This window comes from Salvelinus alpinus, chromosome 24 (genome assembly GCF_045679555.1).
Source record: "Salvelinus alpinus chromosome 24, SLU_Salpinus.1, whole genome shotgun sequence".
In the NCBI taxonomy this organism is placed as follows: domain Eukaryota; kingdom Metazoa; phylum Chordata; class Actinopteri; order Salmoniformes; family Salmonidae; genus Salvelinus; species Salvelinus alpinus.
In genome coordinates this window covers 1571059-1597079 of record NC_092109.1, presented here as the reverse complement: position 1 = coordinate 1597079, position 26021 = coordinate 1571059, and the positions used below count along the sequence as shown (strand labels likewise).

General features: G+C 41.7%; 1 protein-coding gene across 6 annotated transcripts in view; it reads left to right on the top strand.

Annotated features, from left to right (window-relative positions):
- LOC139551710 (ral guanine nucleotide dissociation stimulator-like) overlaps positions 1-26021 on the top strand; it is a 111221-nt gene that overhangs the window by 28582 nt on the left and 56618 nt on the right. For 2 of the 6 annotated variants that reach the window (XM_071362984.1, XM_071362985.1), the window contains exon 1: positions 11094-11462. The exons of 1 other annotated variant lie outside the window; for it this stretch is intronic. In XM_071362984.1, the coding sequence (XP_071219085.1) occupies positions 11271-11462 (192 nt within the window). In that variant the 5' untranslated portion in view covers positions 11094-11270. Of the gene's footprint in view, positions 1-11093; positions 11463-26021 lie in introns of those variants that run through there. 3 more of the 6 variants (XM_071362983.1, XM_071362981.1, XM_071362982.1) reach the window with 2 other exon arrangements.

Below are 26021 nucleotides of genomic sequence, written 5' to 3'. Positions count from 1 at the left end.
ACCCTCATCCTACTACTCCTCTGTTCCTCGGGTGATGTGGAGGTAAACCCAGGCCCTGCATGTCCCCAGGCACCCTCATTTGTTGACTTCTGTGATCGAAAAAGCCTTGGTCTCATGCATGTCAACATCAGAAGCCTCCTACCTAAGTTTGTCTTACTCACCGCTTTAGCACACTCTGCCAACCCTGATGTCCTTGCCGTGTTTGAATCCTGGCTTAGGAAGGCCACCAAAAATTCGGAGATTTCCATACCCAACTATAACACTTTCCGTCAAGATAGAACTGCCAAAGGGGGAGGAGTTGCAATCTACTGCAGAGATAGCCTGCAAAGTTCTGTCATACTTTCCAGGTCTATGCCCAAACAGTTCGAACTTCTAATTTTAAAAATTAATCTCTCCAGAAATAAGTCTCTCACTGTTGCCGCCTGCTACCGACCCCCCTCAGCTCCCAGCTGTGCCCTGGACACCATCTGTGAATTGATCGCCCCCCCATCTAGCTTCAGAGTTTGTTCTGTTAGGTGACCTAAACTGGGATATGCTTAACACCCCGGCAGTCCTACAATCTAAGCTAGATGCCCTCAATCTCACACACATCATCAAGGAACCCACCAGGTACAACCCTAAATCCGTAAACATGGGCACCCTAATAGACATTATCCTGACCAACTTGCCCTCCAAATACACCTCTGCTGTCTTCAATCAAGATCTCAGCGATCACTGCCTCATTGCCTGTATCCGCTACGGGTCCGCGGTCAAACGACCACCCCTCATCACTGTCAAATGCTCCCTAAAACACTTCTGCGAGCAGGCCTTTCTAATCGACCTGGCCCGGGTACCCTGGAAGGATATTGACCTCATCCCGTCAGTTGAGGATGCCTGGTCATTCTTTAAAAGTTACTTCCTCACCATCTTAGACAAGCATGCTCCGTTCAAAAAACGCAGAACTAAGAACAGATATAGCCCTTGGTTCACTCCAGACCTGACTGCCCTCGACCAGCACAAAAACATCCTGTGGCGAACTGCAATAGCATCGAAGAGTCCCCGCGATATGCAACTGTTCAGGGAAGTCAGGAACCAATACACGCAGTCAGTCAGGAAAGCAAAGGCCAGCTTTTTCAAGCAGAAATTTGCATCCTGTAGCTCTAACTCCAAAAAGTTCTGGGATACTGTAAAGTCCATGGAGAACAAGAGCACCTCCTCCCAGCTGCCCACTGCACTGAGGCTAGGTAACACGGTCACCACCGATAAATCCGTGATAATCGAAAACTTCAACAAGCATTTCTCAAAGGCTGGCCATGCCTTCCTCCTGGCGACTCCAACCTTGGCCAACAGCTCCGCACCCCCCGCTGCTACTCGCCCAAGCCTCCCCAGCTTCTCCTTTACCCAAATCCAGATAGCAGATGTTCTGAAAGAGCCGCAAAACCTGGACCCATACAAATCAGCTGGGCTTGACAATCTGGACCCCCTATTTCTGAAACTGTCCGCCGCCATTGTCGCACCCGCTATTACCAGCCTGTTCAACCTCTCCTTCGTATCATCTGAGATCCCCAAGGATTGGAAAGCTGCCGCGGTCATCCCCCTCTTCAAAGGGGGAGACACCCTGGACCCAAACTGTTATATCCATCCTGCCCTGCCTATCTAAGGTCTTCGAAAGCCAAGTCAACAAACAGATCACTGACCATCTTGAATCCCACCGTACCTTCTCCGCTGTGCAATCCGGTTTCCGAGCCGGTCACGGGTGCACCTCAGCCACGCTCAAGGTACTAAACGATATCATAACCGCCATCGATAAAAGACAGTACTGTGCAGCCGTCTTCATCGACCTGGCCAAGGCTTTCGACTCTGTCAATCACCATATTCTTATCGGCAGACTCAGTAGCCTCGGTTTTTCTAATGACTGCCTTGCCTGGTTCACCAACTACTTTGCAGACAGAGTTCAGTGTGTCGAATCGGAGGGCATGTTGTCCGGTCCTCTGGCAGTCTCTATGGGGGTACCACAGGGTTCAATTCTCGGGCCAACTCTTTTCTCTGTATATATCAATGATGTTGCTCTTGCTGCGAGCGATTCCCTGATCCACCTCTACGCAGACGACACCATTCTGTATACTTCTGGCCCTTCCTTGGACACTGTGCTATCTAACCTCCAAACGAGCTTCAATGCCATACAACACTCCTTCCGTGGCCTCCAACTGCTCTTAAACGCTAGGAAAACCAAATGCATGCTTTTCAACCGTTCGCTGCCTGCACCCGCACGCCCGACTAGCATCACCACCCTGGACGGTTCCGACCTAGAATATGTGGACATCTATAAGTACCTAGGTGTCTGGCTAGACTGCAAACTCTCCTTCCAGACTCATATCAAACATCTCCAATCCAAAATCAAATCTAGAGTCAGCTTTCTATTTCGCAACAAAGCCTCCTTCACTCACGCCGCCAAACTTACCCTAGTAAAACTGACTGTCCTACCGATCCTCGACTTTGGCGATGTCATCTTCAAAATAGCTTCCAATACTCTACTCAGCAAACTGGATGCAGTTTATCACAGTGCCATCCGTTTTGTTACTAAAGCACCTTATACGACCCACCACTGCGACCTGTATGCCCTAGTCGGCTGGCCCTCGCTACATGTTCGTCGTCAGACCCACTGGCTCCAGGTCATCTACAAGGCTATGCTAGGTAAAGTGCCGCCTTATCTCAGTTCACTGGTCACGATGGCTACACCCACCCGTAGCACGCGCTCCAGCAGGTGTATCTCACTGATCATCCCTAAAGCCAAAACCTCATTTGGCCGCCTTTCCTTCTAGTTCTCTGCTGCCTGCGACTGGAACGAATTGCAAAAATCTCTGAAGTTGGAGACTTTTATCTCCCTCAACAACTTTAAACATCTGCTATCTGAGCAGCTAACCGATCGCTGCAGCTGTACATAGTCCATCGGTATATAGCCCACCCAATTTACCTACCTCACCCCCATACTGCTTTTATTTATTTACTTTTCTGCTCTTTTGCACACCAGTATCTCTACTTGCACATGATCATCTGATGATTTATCACTCCAGTGTTAATCTGCTAAATTGTAATTATTCGATTTATTGCCTACCTCCTCATGCCTTTTGCACACATTGTATATAGATTCTCTTTTTTTCTACCATGTTATTGACTTGTTTATTGTTTACTCCATGTGTAACTCTGTGTTGTTGTCTGTTCACACTGCTATGCTTTATCTTGGCCAGGTCGCAGTTGCAAATGAGAACTTGTTCTCAACTAGCCTACCTGGTTAAATAAAGGTGAAAAAAATAAAAAATAAAACTCCAGATTACTCATGACCTCAGACTGGGGCGAAGGTTCTCCGTCCAACAGGACAATGACCCTAAGCATGAAGCCAAGCCAAATCAGGAGTGGCTTCGGGACAAGTCTCTGAGTGTCCCAGACAGAGTCCGGACTTGAACCCCGATTGAACATCTCTGGAGAGATCTGAAAATAGCTGTGCAGCGATGCTCCCCATCCGACCTGACAGAGCTTGAGAGGATCTGCAGAGAAGAATGGGAGAAACATGTGTGCCAAGCTTGTAGCGTCATACCCAAGAAGACTGGAGGCTGTAATCGCTGCCAAAGGTGTTTCAACAAAGTACTGAGTAAAGGGTCTGAATACTTATGTAAATGTGATATTTCAGTTTTTTATTTTTCATACATTTGCAAAAAAAATAAATCTTGTTTGTCATTATGGGGTATTAAAACAATTGAATCAATTTTAGAATAATTTTATAACGTAACAAAATGTGGAAAATGTGAAGTGAAGTCTGAATACTTTCATATATTCATATATTTATCATTATTGTATATTTAATTTTAGTCATTTTTATTAGAAGTACGAGGTGTCCTCATGTGTAGGTATTGGTAAGGGAGACATTTCTCTTTTGTATGTGTGTGCGTGACCCCGTATGGCTTTCTGTAATAGAACGTACTGTATTATGGTCAGCCACCCCCTTCACACACACACTCATACACATACACTCACACACACTGCGCAGTGACCTGGTCTATCATAACATGACTAAGTCATCATTGGGTATCCTAGAAGTCACATGACTTTCTAGCAACGACTTCATATGCTCTTCCGCATATCATGGGATGTGTGTGTGTGCATGTGTGCCCAAGTCCTACTACTATGCTGGCATATACAGCAATAACTTGTATGCCCCAGTGCTGTCAACATGGGTAATAACAGTGTGCAGGCCATCTTGTTCTATAATAGTATTCTTTATTAGCCCAGCACCTATGTTTTTAAGGATGTGCGTATGACCACAAACTTCTCTAATACAGCAATGTGTCAATGATTGAGTGTCTTTTTAGAGGCAGATTAAGAAATCTGTCCATCTTTTTCCACTTTCACGTTCACTCTTAACTTGGTATTTCTGATTTGACGCAACAAAAATTTTATAAACATTTTTGGGAAATCCCATCTTATTTTGGCATATTTTCCAGTAGTTACTTACACTTTCATTTTCTCAGAAAAAAAACGATTTCCAGAATTCCTCTGCATTTCCTAGTCCAAAAGCCCATCTGGCTCAGCTATAGTACCAGCCATAGCTATAGTTCATGGATGTGGTGTCCCAGAGATAAGAGGAGGGAGTGGTGGTCTGGATTGTTGTCCTCCCGGTGTTGAGTCCTTATCAGCTTCAGTGTCATTACTCTGAAGTCTCTGTAGTCTATCTCCATCTCTATCTGTGTGTGTGTGTGTGTGAGAGAAATAGAGGGAAATAGAGGGAAATAGAAAGAGTGGGATATCTGTATTGGATTCACCTTATTTTACAGTGTTGAACTTGAGTTCAAAAGATCATAAGTTTTTGTGTATGTGAATGAGGATGTTATAATGAATGTGTATGTGATCATGTGTGTGGGACTGAGAATGTGTCTTTGTCCTCACATGGAGAGATATAACCTACATCATATATACTGTACTTTGGCATACAATTACGCTAAAAACAGAACTCTCAAGACACCCCAATAATTTAAGTCATGACTGGCATTCGGCTAATTTCAATCCTATTACCTATTAGCAACTCCATTTTATGTTATACAACAGTGAAGAATGTTACTGTACCTCTGTCCCTATGCTGCAAAGTGTAGCCTAGATCTAATTTGATAATTATAGAGGCAATGCACCTGATTGTATCTAGAAAGGGACTGGTGAATATGAGGGTCGCCTGGTTAATTGGCTGTACTGTATGACCTTGTTTGACCGGTATTTATATGAGTTATTATCATTCATCCTATTAAGAGAGAGAGACAGAGAGAGAGAGATTGAGAGAGAGAGATAGATGGCAGTTAGACATGGGTGGTTTGGGTCACCTACATACTTAGAAAAAAGGGGTTATTTGGCTGTTTCAATAGGAGAACCCTTTTTAGTTCCAGGGAGAACCCTTTTTAGATCCACCTGAAACCAAAAAGGGTTCTTCAAAGGGTTATCCTATTGGAACAGCCGAAGAACCCTTTGAGGTTGTAAATATCACCTTTTTTTCTAAGAGTGTACAATAGTGGGTAAGGGAATAGTTTAGGCCAGGGCATGAAGCAGGATAGATGTGACTGTGTGTACTTTACACCACTGCTTCCCTCCCCTCATTTTCATCTCTCTGTCTGGCCTCTCTTCCTCTCCTAGTTTCCGGTCCATTTGACCAAAAAACAAGGAAGTCATATACTGTACACTGCATTTCAAAGCTGGTGAGCTATGCCTGGATTCCATTCTATTTGAGTAGCTGTGTCGTAATTAGAAAAGAGAGGTGACACGGGGAGAAATGCTCTTCCATTGCCATTTCCTACACTGTACAACTATGTCTGTACTCTTTGGAAAGGTTTCCCGGATGAAAATTAAGAATCTCCATTGAAAGTGGTTTTTCATCCATGAATTAATCTGTTTTAATCTGCGTTTGGGAATCTGGCTTTTTGTGTATGCGTGCTATTTTCAAATACATTTCAAAAACAATACAAGAGGAAATCTCTGCAGTGCTTCGTCCATCGGTGATGGCTAAGGTTGATAGCCACGGCCCACACTATTATGTAACGTGCTTGAGAATCTTTGGTTAAAAGCTACCCTCAAGTAGTACACAAGCTATTTCTGCTCCAATGATCATTTTATATTCTGGGATCACAAAAAAGCCAGACAAACTAATAAAATGGCATCCCATAATTCGTTTCTGAACCTTACCTGCAGGTTACCGTCAAAAATGCCGAAGAGTCAAAATACGGGCAATAATAAGCCTCCACAGACCAGTGGTGGAACAAGTACCCAAATCTCATACTTGAGTAAAAGTAAAGATAACTTAATAGAAAACGACTCAAGTAAAAGTGAAAGTCACCCAGTAAAATACTACTTGAGTAAAAGTCTAAAAGTATTTGGTTTTAAATATACTTAAGTATCAAATGTGAAAGTATAAATCATTTCACATTCCTTATATTAAGCAAACCAGTGTAACGGCTGATTTCCTCCTCTTCGTCTGAAGAGGAGGTGTAGGGATCGGACCAAAACGCAGCGTGTTGTGAAGACATGATGAATTTATTTAGACGAACACGTAACACACTTGAGAAATTACAAAACAAAAAACGACGTAGACCGACCTGAACATATGAACTTACATAAACACGAAGAACGCACAAACAGGTACAGACTAGAACAAACGATACAGTCCCGTGTGGTACAAACACTGACACGGAAGACAATCACCCACAAACAAACGGTGTGAACAGCCTACCTTAATATGGTTCTCAATCAGAGGAAACATCAAACACCTGCCCCTAATTGAGAACCATATCAGGCAACACATTGAACCCAACATAGAAACACATAACATAGACTACCCACCCAGCTCACGCCCTGACCATACTAAACAAATACAAAAACAACGGAAAACAGGTCAGGAACGTGACAACCAGATAGCACCATTTTCTTTATTTTATTTTCTTTACGGATAGCCAGGGGCACACTCCAACACTCACACATAATTTACAAACAAAGCATGTGTTCAGTGAATCCGCCAGATCAAGTTCTCTTGATAAGTGTGTGAATTTATTTATTTTTTGTCCTGCTAAGCATTCAAAATGTAACGAGTACTTTTGGGTGTCAGGGAAAATGTATGGAGTAAAAAGTACATCATTTTCTTTAGGAATGTAGTGAAGTAAAAGTAGTCAAAAAATATGAACAGTAAAGTAAAGTACAGATACCCCAAAAATGTCTTAATAAGTAGTACTTTAAATTATTTTTACTTAAGATCCTTTTTTTACATTTTCATCTAAAATGACACCCATATCTAAGTCCTTTACACCACTGCTTCCCTCCCCTCATTTTCATCTCTCTGTCTGGCCTCTCTTCCTCTTCTAGTTTCCGGTCCGTTTGACCAAAGAACAAGGAAGTCATATACTGTACACTGGGTTGTCACTTAGTGCAGTGGCTGAGTTGACATGACTTGAGTGATCGCAAGGGCAGTGTGCCATCGTACCACTCATCTCTCATGTAAGGGTGCAGGGGGCTGTGGACTACTCACCCGTGATTTGATGTTATTGAAGTCATCCCCCTGCCAATAGTAAACTTAAATCTGCTGCAAAAATGTTCTACAGCGATTGCCTATTGGAACAAGCAGGGAAAGTCAAAAGGAGTATAAACGCTTTTTCTCAGGTGTGTGTGCGCACACACACACACATACAATAAATACATACAGTGCATCGGAAGTATTCAGACCCCTTGACTTTTCCCACATTTTGTTACGTTACAGCAGGGGCGCAACTTTGGTTTAGAAGTGGGGGGGGGGAATTATTATAATCTTTTCATATATTTTCTTTATTCAGTTGGATAAACACTCCAAACAGCCTACCCGACCGCTCGGAGGTGTCCACGTGGTCCTAAAGCACACCAGTGCCTCGTTTTCTATCACATTCCAATGATAAAACTGGGGGGGACAAAAATGCAATTTTACAATTTAGGGGGTCATGTCCCCCACGTCCCCAGTGAAAGTTGCGCCCCTGCTTTACAGCCTTTTTATAAAATGGATGAAATAGTTTTTTTCTCCCCTCATCAATCTACACACAATACCCCATAATGACAAACCAAAAACAGGTTTTAGAAATTGTTGCAAAAAACGTAAATATCACATTTACGTAAGTATTCAGACCCTTTGCTATGAGACTTGAAATTGAGCTTAGGTGTATCCTGTTTCCATTGATCATCCTTGAGATGTTTCTACAACTTGATTGGAGTCCACCTCTGCTAAATTCAATTGATTGAACATGATTTGGAAAGGCACACACCTTTCTATAGAAGGTCCCACAGTTGACAGTGCATGTCAGAGCAAAAACCAAGCCATGAGGTCGAAGAAATTGTCCGTGGAGCTCCGAGACAGCGTTGTGTCTCTGTGTACTTTCTGAAAACACTGTCTATTACATGTTTCATTACAATAAGAGATTCACATTTCTGCAAAAGTACAATCTCATACTCACTTAGAAACCCACTCATGACCTCAGTTTTTCACTGTAGACAGCAGGACCCCAACGTCCTCCGTCACCAAACCCCCTTTCCCCCTCCTCTCCTCTCCCTTCTCTTTCGTCACATTCCTCAGCCTCTCTAAATTTATTTTCAGCAGTGTTGGAAGCTACTCTGAAAAGATAGTTTACCAAGCTACGAATTTCTTCACACTGAAAGTAGCTCAACTAAAGCTACCCCTATGAACAATATAGTTCACTTAACTTAAAGTTACTTTGAAAAAGTAGTTCACGACAAAATTGTCATAAGTCAATCTGAAATGTCATAGACAACAAATTGCAAGAACAGATCACTTTGGTGTAAAATTAAAAGAATTTGTAATTTAGTCTATTAAACACAAAATATATTTAAAGTGAAATTAGGCAAATCTGATTCCGAAATAGAAAATAAATTATTGCGTACTTCATCCATATTTTATTTTTGCAAAAAAAAGTAGCATCCAGTAATTATGTACACCGCTTACATGGCAAAAAAAGTTATTACTACTGAAAACACTGCCTAGATTTGAATTTAGTTCAATTACCACCAAGGTTCTGCAAAATGTTGTTAAATTACTAGTTGAACTACATATAAACTCAGCAAAAAAAGAAACGTCCCTTTTTCAGGACCCTGTCTTTCAAAGATAATTCATAAAAATTCAAATAACTAAACAGATCTTTATTGTAAAGGGTTTAAACACTGTTTCCCATGCTTGTTCAATGAACCATAAACAATTCATGAACATGCACCTGTGGAACAGTCGTTAAGACACTAGCAGCTTACAGACAGTAGGCAATTAAGGTGTCAGTTATGAAAACTTAGGACACTAAAGAGGCCTTTCTACTGACTCTGAAAAACACCATAAGAAAGATACCCAGGGTTCCTGCTCATCTGTGTAAACGTGCCTTAGGCATGCTGCAAGGAGACATGAGTACTGTAGATGTGGCCAAGGCAATAAATTGCAATGTCCGTACTGTGAGACGCCTAAGACAGCGCTACAGGGAGAAAGGACGGACAGCTGATCGTCCTCGCGGTGGCAGACCACGTGTAACAACACCTGCACAGGATCGGTACATCCGAACATCACACCTGCGGGACAGGTACAGGATGGCAACAACAACTGCCCGAGTTACACCAGGAACGCACAATCCCTCCATCAGTGCTCAGACTGTCTGCAATAGGCTGAGAGAGGCTGGACTGAGGGCTTGTAGGCCTGTTGTAAGGCAGGTCCTCACCAGACATCACCAGACAACAACGCTGCCTATGGGCACAAACCCACCGACTCTGGACCAGACAGGACTGGCAAAAAGTTCTCTACACTGACGAGTCACGGTTTTGTATCACCAGGGGTGATGGTCGGATTCGCGTTTATCATCGAAGGAATGAGCGTTACACCGAGGCCTGTACTCTGGAGCGGGATCGATTTCGAGGTGGAGGGTCCGTCATGGTCTGGGGCAGTGTGTCACAGCATCATCGGACTGAGCTTGTTGTCATTGCAGGCAATCTCAACGCTGTGCATTACAGGGAAGACACCCTCCTCCCTCATGTGGTACCCTTCCTGCAGGCTCATCCTGACATGATCCTCCAGCATGACAATGCCACCAGCCATACTGCTCGTTCTGTGCGTGATTTCCTGCAAGACAGTAATGTCAGTGTTCTGCCATGGCCAGTGAAGAGCACAGATCTCAATCCCATTGAGCACGCCTGGGACCTGTTGGATCGGAGGGTGAGGGCTTGGGCCATTTCCCCCCAGAAATGTCCAGGAACTTGCAGGTGCCTTGGTGGAAGAGTGGGGTGACATTTCACAGTAAGAACTGGCAAATCGGGTGCAGTCCATGAGGAAGAGATGCACTGCAGTACTTAAAGCAGCTGGTGGCCACACCAGTTACTGACTGTTACTTTTGATTGTGACCCCCCCTTTGTTCAGGGACACATTATTCCATTTCTGTTAGTCAAATGTCTGTGGAACTTGTTCAGTTTGTCCCAGTTGTTGAATCTTGTTATGTTCATACAAATATTTACACATGTTAAGTTTGCTGAAAATAAACACAGCTGACAGTGAGAGGACGTTTCTTTTTTTGCTGAGTTTAGTTCACTACTACTCAACCCTGGTTTTCAGCCTGTGCTTACTGGCAGTGAGTCGGCCTGCTCAGTCCACGCAAAACAGATGTAGAAAGTGGAGCAGCCAAGATGTTGCTATGGATATGTGTGGGGGCAACTCGAGACACAAATGAGTTTGTTTCTTTCTGTTTTGTATTTCACTTTCACAGTGTAATTATACACTGTGAAAGACGGTTTTTCAAACATTGCCTTTAAGCAGGCCCAGAGTAAATATGCTTCAATGCTATGCTTGCGCAACTGTGGGGCAAAACAGCCGGGGTTGGATTGTTTCTTGATAACTTGTAAACTATATTTGGTCTCCAATATTTATTGAAAACAAATAGTTGCACAATGAACACTTGTCTCTCAAATACATTGTTACAATTGTTGGTTAGCAAGTTCTCTTGCAAATATTTGCAATATTAGCATAGACGTGACATCAGTCAAAACAACTCAAGAGGGGGCAGGCTTCCTGCGTCGGGGGAGGATCTGTGGAGGACCTTTCCAGGCTAACCCTGTCCTCGCTTCCCGCAGCAGACAAATCGGTTTGTAGCCTACATTCACCCGGGTGTTCTGCTTGCCTTTAACCGTATGACACGATGGAAGACTACCGCGGTGTGGGCTTCGTAACAATGTTGCCGTTGTAGCAATACAGACGGACGACACCAATGGTTTATCTAACGGTAGCTCAGTGCGAGGGGCGCATAATCAAGCTGGGTTCCCCTGATGTGATGTTCGATGCCAGCACCTGGAGGATTCGCAACATCTGGGACGGCGTGAAACTAGAGGTCGCCGAGAATGTGAGCCCGGTTGTCCTGCATAGCTTCACCCAATTGGACCCCGACCTTCCGCTGTTGGAGGTAAGGAAATCACCAGTAATTTGTTCACTGCGCGCTGGGCGCACTGTACATTTGTGTGGTTCATTCATGCGTCTAGTGACGGGTCTGCTGTCGAATCTGCGACATCTGATCGATAAGCAAGAATGGCCTTCGAGTCAATGACACAGTTACTCAAGTTCAATACATTTAAGTGCTCATGTCCTTTTAAAATTCCGCAACATCGTTTTAGTAGCCCATTTCTTTCCAAAATGTTTCAAGGCACGTTGTGAAATATACATGCTTTATTGATGAAGAATAAACATGAAACCAGTTTCATAATATAGGCAGTTTTTATTATTTTTATTTAACTTTTGACTTTTGCAAATAACATGCTGTACAAGTAATGTTTTAGTACAAGTCATGTGATGAAACTACAATAGTCCATAATGTATAGACACTCAACTAGAACTGTTATGATCTCTGCAAATTACCTAACATTACTAAAATAATGCTATGATTAATAAATTGCATTAATCAGTCATATTAATCATCCATGATTGGAGGACAAGGTAACATGCGTTTGAGCCATCATCAATTTGATTTGAATAAAACACTTATTTTTATATGGAACAAACACCGGTCACTAGTTCTTTTCCCATCCAAATGGCACGAGGCAGCTTTTAAAACTGTGCCAGTGAACCAGTAGAAGTAATTGATTCAATTGGATTCCAATGGGTCACCGTGTCGATTGCTGTCCAAGCAGTGTGTGTTCTACTTACCAAATAACACACTACCTCATTGGAGATGCCATAGGTTATAGGCTATGTCATAAGGTCTCTTTGGTCCTGAGATTCTGTCTGTCTCTGTTTGTGAAGGTGACAAGGGTTTATTCTGTCTCGTCTAGTACAGCTAGTAGACACAAGCTTTTTTTTCAGGTTGGCTTTTACATTTGGGTCAGTATCAACTCATCTTTATTTATATTTGTTGCTGCCATGTGTGGGCCTAATCGTTTTAGTGTGACACATTTTGTGTGAGTTTAAGTGTGTTAGGCTTGTGTGTATTGTAGTGTGCATGTGAACGTTTGTGAATGCCATGGGTAACCACATGAAAGAATACTATAGTAAGCTATGGGCCAAGGCCATCAGACTGTTAAACAGCCATCACTAACATTGAGTGGCTGCTGCCCAACATACTGACTCATCTCTAGCCACTTTAATAATACAAAATTTGATGTAATAAATGTATCACTAGTCACTTAAAACAATGCCAATTTATATAATGTTTACATACCCTACATTACTCATCTTATATGTATATACTGTACTCTATACCATCTACTGCATCTTGCCTATGCTGCACGGCCATCGCTCATCCATATATGTACATGTACATATTATTATTCATTCCTTTACACTTGTGTGTATAAGGTAGTTGTCGTGAAATTGTTAGATTACTTGTTAGATATTACTGCATGGTCGGAACTAGAAGCACAAGCATTTCGCTACACTCGCATTAACATCTCCTAACCATGTGTATGTGACCAATAACATTTGATTTGATATGGAATAAATACTGGAGTATTACTATATTTATATATTATAGTATTCACTGTAGTATTGTTGTGGTCATGACTGTAGTATATTGTAGTATTTATTGTATTGTTATAGCGAGCATTATTGTAGCATACTGTAGTATTTATTGTAGTGTTGTAGCGAACATTATTGTAGTATACTGTAGTATTTATTGTGGTGTTGTAGCGAACATTATTGTAGTATACTGTAGTATTTATTGTAGTGTTGTAGCGAACATAATTGTAGTATACTGTAGTATTTAGTGTAGTGTTGTAGCGAACATTATTGTAGTATACTGTAGTATTTATTGTAGTGTTGTAGCGATCATTATTGTAGTATACTGTAGTATTTAGTGTAGTGTTGTAGCGAACATTATTGTAGTATACTGTAGTATTTATTGTAGTGTTGTAGTGAACATTATTGTAATATACTGTAGTATTTATTGTAGTGTTGTAGTGAACATTGTTGTATTGTAGTGTTTTTGCAGAAATTACTGTAGCATTTACTATAGTGTTTTTGTTTTATTATCTTTGACATATAAGTGGGGGCTTTCTCCTTGAGGAAACCTACTGAAGAAATATTAAAATAGCAAATGTTCTGTAAACTGTAAGTGGGTAGGACTGGGGTCTGAACGGATATCAGAGCTCCTCCCCTGTTCGATATACTTTAGTAAGTGAAGTAGTAAGTGAAGTAACAGAGATAACCTGTAGGGTACACAATACTTTATATGTGCTATACTTGTCATTTCTGCTTTTCACTCATGGGTGCCACCTCTGGTCTCTTGGCCCTCCCACCCCTACATGAGGGCAGCTCCCGCTCAGCCCAGTCCAAGCTCTTCTGTCCTGGCAACCCAACGGTGGAACCAGCTTCCCCCTGAAGCTAGGACAAAGAGTATCTTAAAATAATTTCACAGCACAGCCCCAGATGTATCATGGTGGAAAGTTTGAAATCATTCCACGAATAAGATCATTTTATATATGGAATAAATCAGGGGCAGGGCAGGCAGAGGTCAGTAATCCAGGGTGGTGTGACAGGCAGAATGGTCAAAACCGGGAAAACTAGAAAACAGGAACTAGAGAAAGACAGAAGCACAGGAAAAACTCCGGTAGGCTTGACGAAACAAAAATAACTGGCAACAGACAAACAGAGAACAGGTATAAATACACTGGGGATAATGAGAAAGATGGGCGACACCTGGAGGGGGGTGGAGACAAGCACAAAGACAGGTGAAACAGATCAGGGTGTGACAGTGATAATATGGTTGTCCCACCTAGCTATATTAAGATGAATGCACTAACGGTAAGTCGTTCTGGTTAAGAGTGTCTGCTAAATGACTCAAATGTAAATGTAATGATTTATTCCATATATAAAATGATCTTATTCATGGCATGATTTCAAACTTTCCACCATGAAACATCAGATTTTTTAAATGGCTACATATTTACAGTACAACATATTAATTATGTACATGATTTAAAAAAATAAATAGTAATAATTACATTTTATTTCACCTTTATTTAACCAGGTAGGCTAGTTGAGAACAAGATCTCATTTACAACTGCGACCTGGCCAGTGCAACACAAACAACAACAAAGAGTTACACATGGAATAAACAAACATGCATTTAATAATACAATAGAAAAGGTCAATATACAGTGTGTGCAAATGAGGTAGGATAAGGGAGGTAAGGCAATGAATAGGCCATAGTGGCGAGATAATTACAATATAGCAATTAAACACTGGAGTGATAGATGTGCAGAAGATGAGTGTGCAAGTAGAGATACTGGGGTGCAAAGGAGCAAAATAAATAACAGTATGGGGGATGAGGTAGTTGGATGGGCTATTTACAGATGGGCTATGTACAGGTGCAGTGATCTGTGAGCTGCTCTGACTGCTGGTGCTTAAAGTTAGTGAGGGAGATATGAGTCTCCTGCTTCAGTGATTTTTGCAGTTCGTTCCAGTCATTGGCAACAGAGAACTGGAAGGAAAGGCGGCCAAAGGAGGAATTGGCTTTGAGGGTGACCAGAGAGATATACCTGCTGGAGCGCGTGCTACAGGTAGGTGCTGCTATGGTGACCAGCGAGCTGAGATAAGGGGGGACTTTACCTAGCAAAGACTTATAGATGACCTGGAGCCAGTGGGTTTGGCGACGAATATGAAGCGAGGGCCAGCCAACGAGAGCATACAGGTCGCAGTGGTGGGTAGTATATGGGGCTTTGGTGACAGAACGGATGGCACTGTGATAGACTGCATCCAATTTGCTGAGTAGAGTGTTGGAGGCTATTTTGTAAATTACATCACCGAAGTCGAGGATCGGTAGGATAGTCAGTTTTACAAGGGTATGTTTGGCAGCATGAGTGAAGGAGGCTTTGTTGCGAAATAGGAAGCCGATTCTAGATTTAATTTTGGATTGGAGATGCTTAATGTGAGTCTGGAAGGAGAGTTTACAGTCTAGCCAGACACCTAGGTATTTGTAGTTGTCCACATATTCTAAGTCAGAACCGCCCAGAGTAGTGATGCTAGACGGGCGGGCAGGTGTAGGCAGCGATCAGTTGAAGAGCATGCATTTAGTTTTACTTGCATTTAAGAGCAGTTGGAGGCCGCGGAAGGAGAGTTGTATGGCATTGAAGCTCGTCTGGAGGTTTGTTAACTTCTCTGGGATATGTGGGACGGTAGCGTCCCACTTGGCCAAAAGCCAGAAAAAATATAGCGCGCCAAATTCAAATATATTACTATAAAAATCAATCTTTCATGAAATAACACATGAAAGACACCAAATTAAAGCTACATATGTTGTGAATCCAGCCAACATGTCTGATTTCAAAAAGGATTTACGGCGAAAGCACACCAAACGATTGTTAGCTCAGTTCATGCTACAGAAAAACACAGCCATTTTCCCAGCAAAAGATAGTAGTCACAAAAAGCAGAAATAGAGATAAAATCAACGTCAATAACGTCAAATAACAGAAATACTCATCATAAACTTTGATGAAAGATACATGTTTTACATAGAATTAAAGATACACTTGTTCTTAATGCAACGGCTGTGTCAGATTTCAAAATAACTTTACATAAAAAGCACACCATGCAATAATCTGAGACGGCGCTCAAAAATAACAACATTTCTCCGCCATGTTGTTATATAACAACAGGTCGAATAAACTGGTCAAACTAAGTAGAGAATCAATCTTCAGGATGTTGTTATCATATATATCCAATAACGTTCCAACCGGAGCATTCCTTCATGTCTGTAGAAGTTATGGAACGCAAGGCGATATCATGAGGAAAGCGCATGACCAGGAACTGGCATTCTGCCAGACCACTGACTGAAACACCTCCCATCCGGCCCCACATTACACTAGAGGCTTCATTCTACGCTCTACAGACTGTTGACATCTAGTGGAAGGCGTAGGAAGTGCAAACAGATCCATATATTACAGGGAATTGAATAGGCGATGAGTTGAACATTGACCAGTCTCAGAATTCTCACTTCCTGTTTGGATTTTTTCTCAGGTTTTTGCCTGCCATATGAGTTCAATTATACTCACAGACATCATTCAAACAGTTTTAGAAACTTCAGAGTGTTTTATATCCAATAGTAATAATAATATGCATATATTAGCATCTGGGACAGAGTAGGAGGCAGTTCACTATGGGCACGCAATTCATCCAAAAGTGAAAATGCTGCCCCCTATATCAAAGAAGTTAACACAGTGTCCAAAGAAGGGCCAGAAGTATACAAAATGGTGTCGTCTGCGTAGAGGTGGAACAGAGAATCACCAGCAGCAAGAGCGACATCATTGATGTATACAGAGAAAAGAGTCGGCCCGAGAATTGAACCCTGTGGCACCCCCATAGAGACTGCCAGAGGTCCAGGTCCTCCGATTTGACACACTGAACTCTATCAGAGAAGTAGTTGGTGAACCAGGCGAGGCAGTCATTTGAGAATCCAAGGCTGTCGAGTCTGCCGGTAAGAATGTGGTGATTGACAGAGTCGAAAGCCTTGGCCAGGTCGATGAATACAGCTGCACAGTATTGTCTCTTATCGATGGCGGTTATGATATCGATTAGGACCTTGAGCGTGGCTGAGGTGCACCCATGATCAGAAACCAGATTGCATAGCGGAGAAGGTACGGTGGGATTGGAAATGGTCAGTGATCTGTTTGTTAACTTGGCTTTCGAAGACCTTAGAAAGGCAGGGTAGGATAGATATAGGTCTGTAGCAGTTTGGGTGTCTCCCCCTTTGAAGAGGTCTTTGGGGATCTCAGACGATACGAAAAAGAGGTTGAACAAGCTAGTAATAGGGGTTGCAACAATTTCGGTGGATATTTTTAGAAAGAGAAGGTCCAGATTATCTAGCCCGGCTGATTTGTAGGGGTCCAGATTTTGCAGCTCTTTCAGAACATCAGCTCGGCAGGGCTGTTGACCAGAGTAGGGGTAGCCAGGTGGAAAGCAAGGCCAGCCGTAGAAAAATACTTATTGAAATGATCAATGATCAATTTTTTTCAATTTATCGGTGGTGACAGTGTTTCCTAGCCTCAGTGCAGTGGGCAGCTGGAAGGAGGTGCTCTTATTCTCCATGGACTTTACAGTGTCCCAGAACTTTTTTGAGTTTGTGCTACAGGATGCAAATTTCTTTTTGAAAAAGCTAGCCTTTGCTTTCCTAAATGCCTGTGTATATTGGTTCCTAACTTCCCTGAAAAGTTGCATATCGCGGGGGTTATTCGATGCTAATGCAGTATGCCACAGGATGTTTTTGTGCTGGTCAAGGGCAGTCAGGTCTGGAGTGAAGGGCTATATCTGTTCCTGGTTCAAAATTCTTCGAATGGGGCATGCTTATTTAAGATGGTAAGGAAAGCACTTTTGAAGAATAACCAGGCATCCTCTACTGTCGGAATGAGATCAATATCCTTCCAGGATACCCGGGCCGGGTCGATTAGAAAGACCTGCTAGCTGAAGTGTTTTAGGGAGCGTTTGACAGTGATGAGGGGTGGTCGTTTGACCGCTGACCCATTACGGACTCAGGCAATGAGGCAGTGATTGCTGAGATCCTGGTTGAAGACAGCAGAGGTGTATTTGGAGGGCAGGTTGGTTAGGATGATATCTATGAGGGTGCCTGTGTTTACGGATTTGGGGTTGTACCTGGTAGGTTCATTGATAATTTGTGTGAGATTGAGGGCATCAAGCTTAGATTGTAGGATGACCGGGGTGTTAAGCATGTCCCAGTTTAGGTCACCTTACAGCACAAGCTCTGAAGATGGATGGGGGGCAATTAATTCACATGTGGTGTCCAGGGCACAGCTGGGGGCAGAAGGTGGTCTATAGCAAGCGGCAACGGTGAGAGACTTGTTTCTGGAAAGGTGGATTTTTTTAAAGTAGAAGCTCAAATTGTTTGGGCACAGACCTGGATAGTAAGAGACCTGGATAGTAAGACAGACCTCTGCAGGCTATCTCTGCAGTAGATTGCAACGCCGCTCCCTTTGGCAGTTCTATCTTGTCAGAAAATGTTATAGTTAGGGATGGAAATTTCAGGGTTTTTGGTGGTCTTCCGAAGCCAAGATTCGGACACGGCTAGGACATCCGGGTTGGCAGAGTGTGCTAAGGCAGTGAATAAAAAAAACTTAGGGAGGAGGCTTCTAATGTTAACATGCATGAAACCAAGGCTTTTACGGTTACAGAAGTCAACAAATGAGAGCGCCTGGGGAATGGGAGTGGAGCTAGGCACTGCAGGGCCTGGGTTAACCTCTACATCACGAGAGGAACAGAGGAGGAGTAGGATAAGGGTACGGCTAAAGGCTATAAGAACTGGTCGTCTAGTAAGTTTCATAACAGAGAGTAAAAGGAGCAGTTTTCTGGGTGTGGTAGAATAGATTCAAGGCATAATGTACAGACAAAGGTATGGTAGGATGGGAATACAGTGGAGGTAAACCTATGCATTGAGTGACAATGAGAGTGTTATTGTATCTAGAAACTTACATTTAAACCAGGTGAAATCAACGCATGTGTCGTAGGTGAAACTAAAGGGTTAGCTAAGGCGTATTGAGCAGGGCTAGAGGCTCTACAATGAAATAAGGCAATAATTACTAACCAAAACAGCAATGGACAAGGCATATTGACATTAGGGAGAGGCATGCGTAGCCGAGTGATCATGGGGTCCAGTGAGTAGCTGGGCGAGCAGGAGACACGGCGATTCAGACAGCTAGTGGGCCGGGGCTAGCAGGCTAGCAGATTGTCATTGCACAGTATAATAAAATGGATAAATAAATTACATTATTTACGAAGTTATCATAGTACATTTATTTGTTGGCCTACCATAGTACGCACCACAGTATACTATGGTAAACTATAGTATGTACTATAGTACACTATGGTACAATGTCTAATGGGACAGTCTTTTGCAATGTAGTACAAAATTCTATAGTAAGTGCTTTTAAAGTTTTTACAACAATTTTTTGGAACAATGTTGTTGATCTACAGAATTGATTCCACAAGACAAAGAAGTAAATGCGTTTTCAAAAATACATTCATCAAAAATATATTATACTGTCAAAATTGAAAATACGTTCATCAAAAGAACACGACTGCCTGCAAAAAGATTAACACAACCATGCTCTCTTGAGTGCAAGCAGACAAAACAGAAAGTATATCAACACATTTTCTTTGGAGTCAATAAGTCATTACGATCAAAATTGGAATTACTATTTAATGTTTTGAAAAAGGTGGTCTAAGATATGCAAAGTACTAAGGCAAGAAAATAATCAGGAGTTCTGTAAATGGATTTGAGCATTTGATCATTGCTGTTCTGCTATAGATACTGTACATTTCAGTTCAAATCTTAAAATTGCTTGTACGTGACTGAGAAAAGCTGTAATAACTAAAAGTGTATTCTACAGTATACTACAACATTCTATAGTAAGTATTACACAATTGAGGGATACTACAGTGTGTAGTATAACATTCTACAGTATACTACAAAATTCTAAAGTAAGCCCTACATGATCAAGGAATACCCCAGCAAACAGGGGACGTCCTGAGGACATTCGGTGACGTTCCCATTAGGTCCCTTAACCCTTTGACATGTACCAACAAATGGGTGTGATCATTCTACCCTGGTCGCTGCAGTGTACGCTCAAACCGGTGTGATTAGAACGCTTTTTTGGAGTGTCCAATTTCGATTGACAGTCAGTGTTTGAGATTGCCGCACTATTTTTTCACAGAAACAACAAAGTACTGATTAAAGGGTCTGAATATTTATGTAAATGTCATTTCTGTTTTGTATTTTTTTTATAAATTTGCAAACATTTCTAAAAACCTGTTTTTGCTTTGTCATTATGGGGCATTGTGTTTAGATTGATGAGGGAAAAAACGATGTAATCAATTTTAAGATAAGACTGTAACGTAATAAAATGTGGAAAAAGTCAAGGGGTCTGAATATTTTCCAAATGCACTGTATATACTGAACAAAAATAACAACAATTTCAAAGATTGAGGAAATCAGTCAATTTAAATAAATAAATTAGGCCCTAATCTATGGATTTCACATAACTGAGAATACAGATATGCATCTGTTGGTCACAGATACCGTAAAAAAAATGGGCATCAGTAATCGTCTTGTCACGGTATTTCTGTGCATTCAAATTGTCATCGATAAAATGCAATTGTGTTTGATGTCCGTAGCTTATGCCTGCCCGTACAATAACCCCACCACCACCATGGGGCACTCTGTTCACAACATTGACATCAGCAAACTGCTTGCCCACACAATACCATACACATGGTCTGCGTTGTGAGGTTTGTTGGATGCACTGCCAATTTCTCAAAAATTACATTGGAGGCGGCTTATGGTAGAAAAATGAACATTCAATTATTTTGTAACAGCTCTAGTGGACATTCCTGCAGTCAGCATGCCAATTGTACGCTCCCTCAAAACTTGAGACATCTGTGGCATTGTGTTTTGTGACAAAACTGCACATTTTAGAGTGGCCTTTTATTGTCCCCAGCACAGGGTGCACGAGTGTAATGATCATGCTGTTTAATCAGCTTCTTGGTAGGCCACACCTGTCAGGTAAATGGATTATCTTGGCAAAGGAGAAATGCTCACTAACAGGGATGTAAACACATTTATGCCAAAAATTTGAGAGAAATCAGCTTTTTGTGCATATGGAACATTTCTGGGATCCTTTATTTCATCTCATGAAACATGGGACCAAAACTTTACATGTTGCGTTTATATTTTTGTTCAGTGTATATATTTCCTGAGCTTTCATATCTCCTAGATATAGGACAGACACTTCAAAAGCTTACTCCTCATGATTTATTTTTTGACCTACTTTTTTGCCATTTATGGATTTGTTATTCATTGTGTTTCTATGGGCTATAATAGTGAAGGCCAAATAAATAAAAAAATTGGAGATACAGTACCTAAAGGGGTCCTAAAGTTCTAAATCAAAGTTCTAAATCAAATAGATAAATGATCCATGGCATGACCTGGAACAATTCCGTATGTCAGCTTAGAACCCCCACCCAACCCCCACTACACTAAAGACCTTGTGAGGTGAGTGGTGTGTGACTGTGAAGCGTTTCATCCACCCATGAATCTTTGACATCTTTGTAAGAGTCTTTTCCCTCATGTAGTTCTGGAGGGAGGAGAAGCGTTGGCTTACTGGCTAACTCAAAACTGCTGCTTGTCCTTTGTGAAAATAATGGCCTCAGCTGCATTTCACATCTGCTGTTTCATTAAGCAACTCTGCTTTCTCTCATCCATACTGTACTGTACAAAAGCAGAGGAGGCTTGAGCGAGAGCAACTGGTGTCCATTTCTAGCCAGGCACTTAGATATAGTGTGCAGGCATAAGGAAACAGGTTGTATTGTGGTAATTGACACACTATCCATATCTTATGGCCATAAATCAATAGCAAAACTTGGTCAAAGAGGAGAATTTAAAGCAACTTGTGCTGACTATGCTCTGCAATTAGTATGCACATTGCGAAACGAATGGGGGTAGTTTTACTAAATATTACCTTAATGATAGGGACAAGCCTAGTAGGGGCTGAATTCAATTGTAACTTGCTTACAGTATTTACTCATTAGTAGTTATGCAGTAGTGAGCAGTAGATATGAACATAAAGTTGTTTTCCATGGTCAGATACACTCATAGAATGGTTTTGAGGACTCTAAACATGGACTCCCCTAACAAATCTTTCAGAATTGCTCAAGAATACGACAGGTGTATTTGTGCTGCGGCTGTTGTAAACAAAGATACTAAATGCACATTGCTAATGGAGATTTTATTGGATTTGATTGTAGTTTCCACTGTAAAATAATAATAGTATAATATTATTATTACAGATCACAGAGATCTTTGTGGTAGAACTACATTTTCCCCCTTGGATAGTGGGACATATGCCATGGTCTCAGCCAGCTGACACATTTTTTCCATGGCTAACTTTCCCTCCAATAAAGAGAAATAGACCCAATCGAGACGGAAAAATTATTGACTAGCCAGTCACTCTACTTTAGCTATATATATTTTAAACCTACTTTTCAGTAATTCTCAGTCTGCAGGAGATAGAGGCCTAGAATATAGTACAGTTGAAGTCGGAAGTTTACACACACTTAGGTCGGAGTCATTAAAACTCGTTTTTCAACCACTCCACAAATTTCTTGTTAACAAACTATAGTTTTGGCAAGTCGGTTAGGATATCTACTTTGTGCATGACACAAGTAATTTTTCCAACAATTGTTTACAGACAGATTATTTCACTTATAATTCACTGTATCACAATTCCAGTGGGTCAGAAATTTACATCCACAAAGTTGACTGTGTCTTTAAACAGCTTGGAAAATTCCATAAAATAATGTCATGGCTTTAGAAGCTTCTGATAGGCTAATTGACACCATTTGAGTCAATTGGAGGTGTACCTGTGGATGTGTTTTAAGGCTAACCTTCAAAACTCAGTGCTTCTTTACTTGACATCATGGGAAAATAAAAAGACCTCAGAAAAAGAATTGTAGACCTCCACAAGTCTGGTTCATCCTTGGGAGCAATTACCAAACGCTCGAAGGTACCACGTTCATTTCTACAAACAATAGTACGCAAGTATAAACACCATGGGACCACGCAGCTGTCATACTGCTCAGGAAGGAGATGTGTTCTGTCTCCTAGAGATGAACGTACTTTGGTGCGAAAAGTGCAAATCAGTCCCAGAACAACAGCAAAGGACCTTGTGAAGATGCTGGAGGAAACGGGTACAAAAGTATCTGTATCCAGAGTAAAAAGAGTCCTATGTCGACATAACCTGAAAGGCCGCTCAGCAAGGAAGAAACCATTGCTCCAAAACTGCCATAAATAGCCAGACTACGATTTGCAACTGCACATGGGGACAAAGATCGTACTTTTTGGAGAAATGTCCTCTGCTCTGATGAAACAAAAATAGAACTGTTTGGCCATAATGACCATCGTTATGTTTGGAGGAAAAAGGGTATGCTTGCAAGCCGAAGAACACCATCCCAACCGTGAAGCACGGGGGTGGCAGCATCATGTTGTGGGGGTGCTTTGCTGCAGGAGGGACTGGTGCACTTCACAAAATAGATGGCATCATGGGGGAGGGAAATTATGTGGATATATTGAAGCAACATCTCAAGACGTCAGTCAAGAAGTTAAAGCTTGGTCGCAAATGGGTCTTCCAAATGGACAATGACCCCAAGCATACTTCCAAAGTTGTGGCAAAATGACTTAAGGACAACAAAGTCAAGGTATTGGAGTGGCCATCACACAGCCCTGACCTCAATCCTATAGAAAATGTATTGGCAGAACTGAATAAGCGTGTGCGAGCATGGAGGCCTACAAACCTGACTCAGTAACACCAGCTTTGTCAGGAGGAATGGGCCAAAATTCACCCAACTTATTGTGGGAAGCTTGTGGAAGGCTACTGGAATTTGACATTTGACCCAAGTTAAACAATTTAAAGGCAATGCTACCAAATACTAATTGAGTGTATGTAAACTTCTGACCAACTGGGAATGTGATGAAAGAAATAAAAGCTGAAATAAATCATTCTCTCTACTGTCATTCTGACATTTCACATTCTTAAAATAAAGTGGGGATCTTAACTGACCTAAGACAGGGAATTTTTACAAGGATTATATGTCAGAAATTGTGAAAAACTGAGATTGTACATTGTACACTGTACTATCAAGTACATTTTACTAGTGCATGGAAAAGAAAGTGTTGACGCACATCCAGTGTTCCACAAACAACAACATGCATGTCTGTCAGGTGCTAGCTGTATACCATTATAGGACTCAATATCCGTTCAACACCAGTCAGTTGAAGACAGAAATCCAATTTGTCAGTTGAAGATTGTCCATTTTGCTATGAGGATTGGCTAGTGAAATGGCAGTGAAATTGAACTGACTCCAACTCAACTTCCAACAGACTCAGCCAACCTGACACCAAGGCGGTAACATCTGACCAACACACAGTCCTCCCTTTGTGTATCTCGGGACAAGCTTGGGTCAACAATAGCTATTTATAGCCCATCCAATAAAGAGGGATTTGCAGAAAACCCTATTTAGCCCGGTTCTGAAGCATGGAAATCTGCTCCGATCAGGTGGATCCATACTGTGAAGGCTGCTTCCCTTTTTTCCCCAGCAGCATCATAGAAGATCGTCGGCCAATTTTTTTTAGAAGTACATGGGAAGGAGGGGGACTGAACTTCTCCTGCATTCGGCCCTTAGGCCAAAACAGGGGAGCGATTGATCTCCCCTGCGGATTATCAGATAGTTAAAGATGCATGTTGCCAGAATTTGACAAGATACCTCTTGATGGCCATGGTCCTGTTACTCATTAATCAGTGGAGGCTCCTCAGAGGAGGAAGGAGAGGACCATCCTCCTCAGTGATTATCAGAAAAATTAATTGTAAAACATTTCAAAAGTTATCCTTTTTAGGTAAAACTATACTGAATATAATCACGTCACCAAATAATTGATTAAAACATACTATTTTTGCAATGAAGGTCTACAGTAGCCTCAATAGCACTCTGTAGAGTAGCACCATGGTGTAGCCGGAGGACAGCTAGCTTCCGTCCTCCTCTTGGTACATTGACTTCAATACAAAACCTAGGAGGCTCATGGTTCTCACCCCCTTCCATAGACTCATGCTGCAAGACTAGCAGAGCTTGTGCAGCATGAACTGACATGTTGTGGTGAGTAGTGGACTCAGAGAATGCCAATAGTTGAAAAAAAAATTACAAATTAATTTCTTCCAAATGAAGGAGAGGCAAGAGACAGATATCATATTTTTTCAGTTATACTTACTTAGCTAGCAAATGCAGCTAGCTAGTTTAGCCTTCTGAATCACCCTGCTCAAACAGGAGGATGCTATGTTAGCTAGCTGGCTATGACCTTCCAACACAACACTAGAACTCTTCCAAGTCAATGTAAGCTTTTGGTATTACTAATTTATTACCACCAGGGCCTGCCGGTCTAACTGCTTACTGACTATACACTGTAACTTTACTGCATGATTGTAGCGGGTTTACTAATGCATAAGGTCTATTAGCTATGTTGACTAGGACGTTACTTTAGCTAATATGGGGACAGCGATGTCGACTGTGTGTAGCGGTTTGGCTTGGAAAGTTTTTTTTGCCTGGTCACATAGAGCTGATGTGGTTTGGATTGACGTCCACAAGCGAGGAAGGGAAATGCATAGATGCGTGAAGGACTACAACGTGGCTGTTATGAAAGTGAACTGTGTTTACATGTGAATGTATTCATTCCGCCGCTTCTGTTGAAAAATGTTTCTTAAACATAACAAAACGAGGATAAACATACCTGAATGTGTCCAATAAAAAATAGTTTGCAACTGTTGGACTAATGATTACACCCTAATTCTTCTCTCGACCTGTGTGCACCTACATTGTAAACTTTTATTCATAGGCTAGGTTGTCGCAACCTCATGACGGATATAGGGAAAATTTGAGTATCATGTAGTAGCCTAAAATCGATGTTACATTGAACTGGGTGAAT